Here is a 3,018-nt window from a genome sequence, read left to right on the forward strand (position 1 = left end):
AGCTATGCGCTCAAAATTATAGTGAAGACCTCATCGGCCCATGCCATCCGAACACTCGAATGCATTTATTTTTCAGGCGCGCTTGGAGAAAATACGAATGTTACTATACGCCACCCACGCAGGTAGCTTAAACTAGCCAAGCTCCCAGTTCACTGAAACTTCCAAACGAAATAAATAATTGCATTCCTATTTATTGTAACTTCCAAATGTCAATGGGACATTGTTCCTAATTGGTTGAACCACATGAATATGTTGTATTCCCATTTACTGTTTCCTGATTGTTCAGTCATCTAACATTTCTTTTCTTCTTATTACAATCCCTAATCTTTCGACCCGATTAATCCTCGTGGATGCACGCAAACCGCTCCTCCCACGTGCATCGTGAGGGCCTCCACCTAAGCAGTGACAGGTGTAAGCACAAAGTTACTGTGAATAGAAGACATTGTGATCTAAACATGTTACTGATCCCTTCGCAGCTCCCATGGCTGCATGTATCATTGCTGAATAACTGCAATTACGATAGAAGTAGCAATGTGATTGTGATGCATCTTAGTCGCAATTCGTGAGCATGCGGCATGTATTGACAAGACACAAATAGTATGATGAGAAAAGAAGGTTTTTTAGGAAAATTCTTGTCTTGTTTCTCTAGCTGCATTGGAAACCTTCTTCTTAGGTGTTGCGGGTGGTGTATATCATTTGGAAATTTGAATTCAATTCTGCATAATCTGTCTAAGCAGTACTTCTTATGGTAGTAATTCGGAGTATGCTGCTATCTACATGTCATAATAAATTTATTTGACAAATGAAATAGTTCTACGTTGAACCTCTCTTTGAGGAAGAAGATCAGGCAAAACGAATAAAATGGTTCGACTAAACTTCAAACTAAATCCTTCAATATTTCACGATAGTACAAGCAATTGGATCATCACTTATTCACCAAATATCACGATGGCTATCAAAAGAAACACTTGTCTGAGAATTTTTTTGACGAGTTAGAAAACAAGATTATATATATTTTTTTGTCCCAGTTGCAATCTTTCATCATAGCACAAATATACCAGAAAATCAAAATAAGTGGCGCTCGGTTTGAATCGATGTTCTCTTCAAGATCATAATCATATAGTGAAAGAAGAGGGTCACCCAATGCATCAAGATATAATACATACATACATACATATATATATATATATATATATGTATATGTATATATAAGTCAATAAACTCACATCCTGTTGACTCCATGAAAATGGATAGTTCTAAGGACTCTACCTGGCATTTGCTAATCACCACTCAACTTTTAGACAGAAAGGAGACACCAAAAATCTTGTAATTATCAAATTTGTTAAAAAGATGCATATACATGAAAATATACAGGGGATCATATGGAAGTATGGGAGACATTACATTAAATCAAATTGCGATTTTGAGGAATTTGCGAATAATAATCGTCGTTGTTGTTGCCAAAAGGATTTGGGAGATTACAGCACTAAGATCCCGAGTCGGAGCTCCAAATCGAGACTGCAGCTAGGATCCTTGATCAGCCCGATCTCCAGCTTCAATCTGCTAAGATCTCCATGCACTTCTACGAGCTTATCCTTCTCTAGTTGTCCCTTTGCTTCTTCTTCCACTCCAGCGACACCTGCTGATCTCCTGCTTCGCTTCTTCCCCTCATCATCACTTGCTCGTCTCGGAAAACCACTAGGAGGGCCATCATCGGCTGCGATGACAACCAACTTCTTGCGCTCCCCATGATCAAGATCTGAGGACAACGAAGGAGGGCAAGCACATAAGAAGGGCTTGTTCACCGAAGGAGATGATGGTGGTAAAGGTGGCAAGAGGGTAGGGTTGAGCTGAGACTGCGAGTGAGAGCTCTGAGAAGAGCTAGTCACGACAATGTTAGGGTTCGGGTTAGGAGGAGGAGGATGACACTCAACGACCCATGAGGACAACTGCTTCAGCCTGGCTCGCTCCCTTCTGTGGACGATCATGTGACCGCCAAGAGCTTGAGCAGATCTAAATCTCCTCTTGCAGAAGCTGCATGTTTAGCTCTTGGGAGGCCATGAGAGGCCATTTGACGGCTCCTCACAAACCAAGCCCTCTCTCTTGATCTTCTTTCCCTCTTCATCAAGGCTCGCATGGGTCCTATCCATTCGGCACTCTCTCTCGATGCAAGCTTCACCTGAGGAAATATTAATTATGAAATTGTTAGAAAACAGTAAATTACATCCAATGCAAGAGAATGTGCATTAAGACCAGGCCACGTTAGGTCAAAGTTTAGTTCAGACGAAACGAGAGGGTATAGAGAAGAGCGGGTTAATAAAGAGGATGGGGTTGGATCTGCACTGAAGACCTAATAAAGAGGAAATTCCAACCTTTGTACTGAGCTGTGTGTGTCTGCTTCTATATTTGGGGTGTTGCTTAGCAAAGGCATCATGGCACCAAAGTGATCGCGTACACAAGTTATGGCTATTGTGATGTACCTTTGCCCATCATAGAGACTTAAAGTTCCAAAATTTCCTCTTTCCCGTATTTTGGGACAAAAACATTCGTAATTAATTGCAAAACACACAAAAAATAGAGGGTAAAGAAATGAAATTTGAAGGGAGTAAAACAAATCTTTACATGCGAGTAGATGTTCTGCATTTTCATTAGGAAAAATATGAAAAATCATATCAGAAGTGACAAATTTCATCCATTTATATGTAATTTATGTGTATTATAGGGTCTTTTTGTAATTATGTTTCTATCTGTACCCTAACTGTAATTAATCATTTTTATAAATACGTATCATACAACCCTAATTATGGTTAAGGCAACCATGAACACTTTGTCGTTATACTTTTTCTAACTCTAAAAATTTATATAGTATAAGAGTAGGAAACAAATCAAATTCTTCAATATCTCTATCTCGAATCAATACTTCATTTGCTCATATTTCTATCTTAACAATGTCTTAAGCCTGTCTAGTTTTTTTTTCCTCTCTACCATCTATTTACCCATCATCTTCTATTTCCGTTA

At 39.1% G+C, this 3,018-nt stretch overlaps 1 protein-coding gene across 1 annotated transcript; it reads right to left on the bottom strand.

Annotated features, from left to right (window-relative positions):
- Positions 1–1,478: 1,478 nt before the first annotated feature.
- Positions 1,479–1,988, bottom strand: LOC115694118 (zinc finger protein 11-like). The gene has a single exon (XM_030621241.2). It carries the CDS (start codon positions 1,986–1,988, stop codon positions 1,479–1,481), a length of 510 nt encoding a protein of 169 aa, XP_030477101.2.
- Positions 1,989–3,018: the final 1,030 nt, after the last annotated feature.

This window comes from Syzygium oleosum, unplaced genomic scaffold, assembly GCF_021117445.2.
Source record: "Syzygium oleosum isolate NSW1041296 unplaced genomic scaffold, Sole_v2.1 Sole_v2.09, whole genome shotgun sequence".
Classification (NCBI taxonomy): Eukaryota; Viridiplantae; Streptophyta; class Magnoliopsida; order Myrtales; family Myrtaceae; genus Syzygium; species Syzygium oleosum.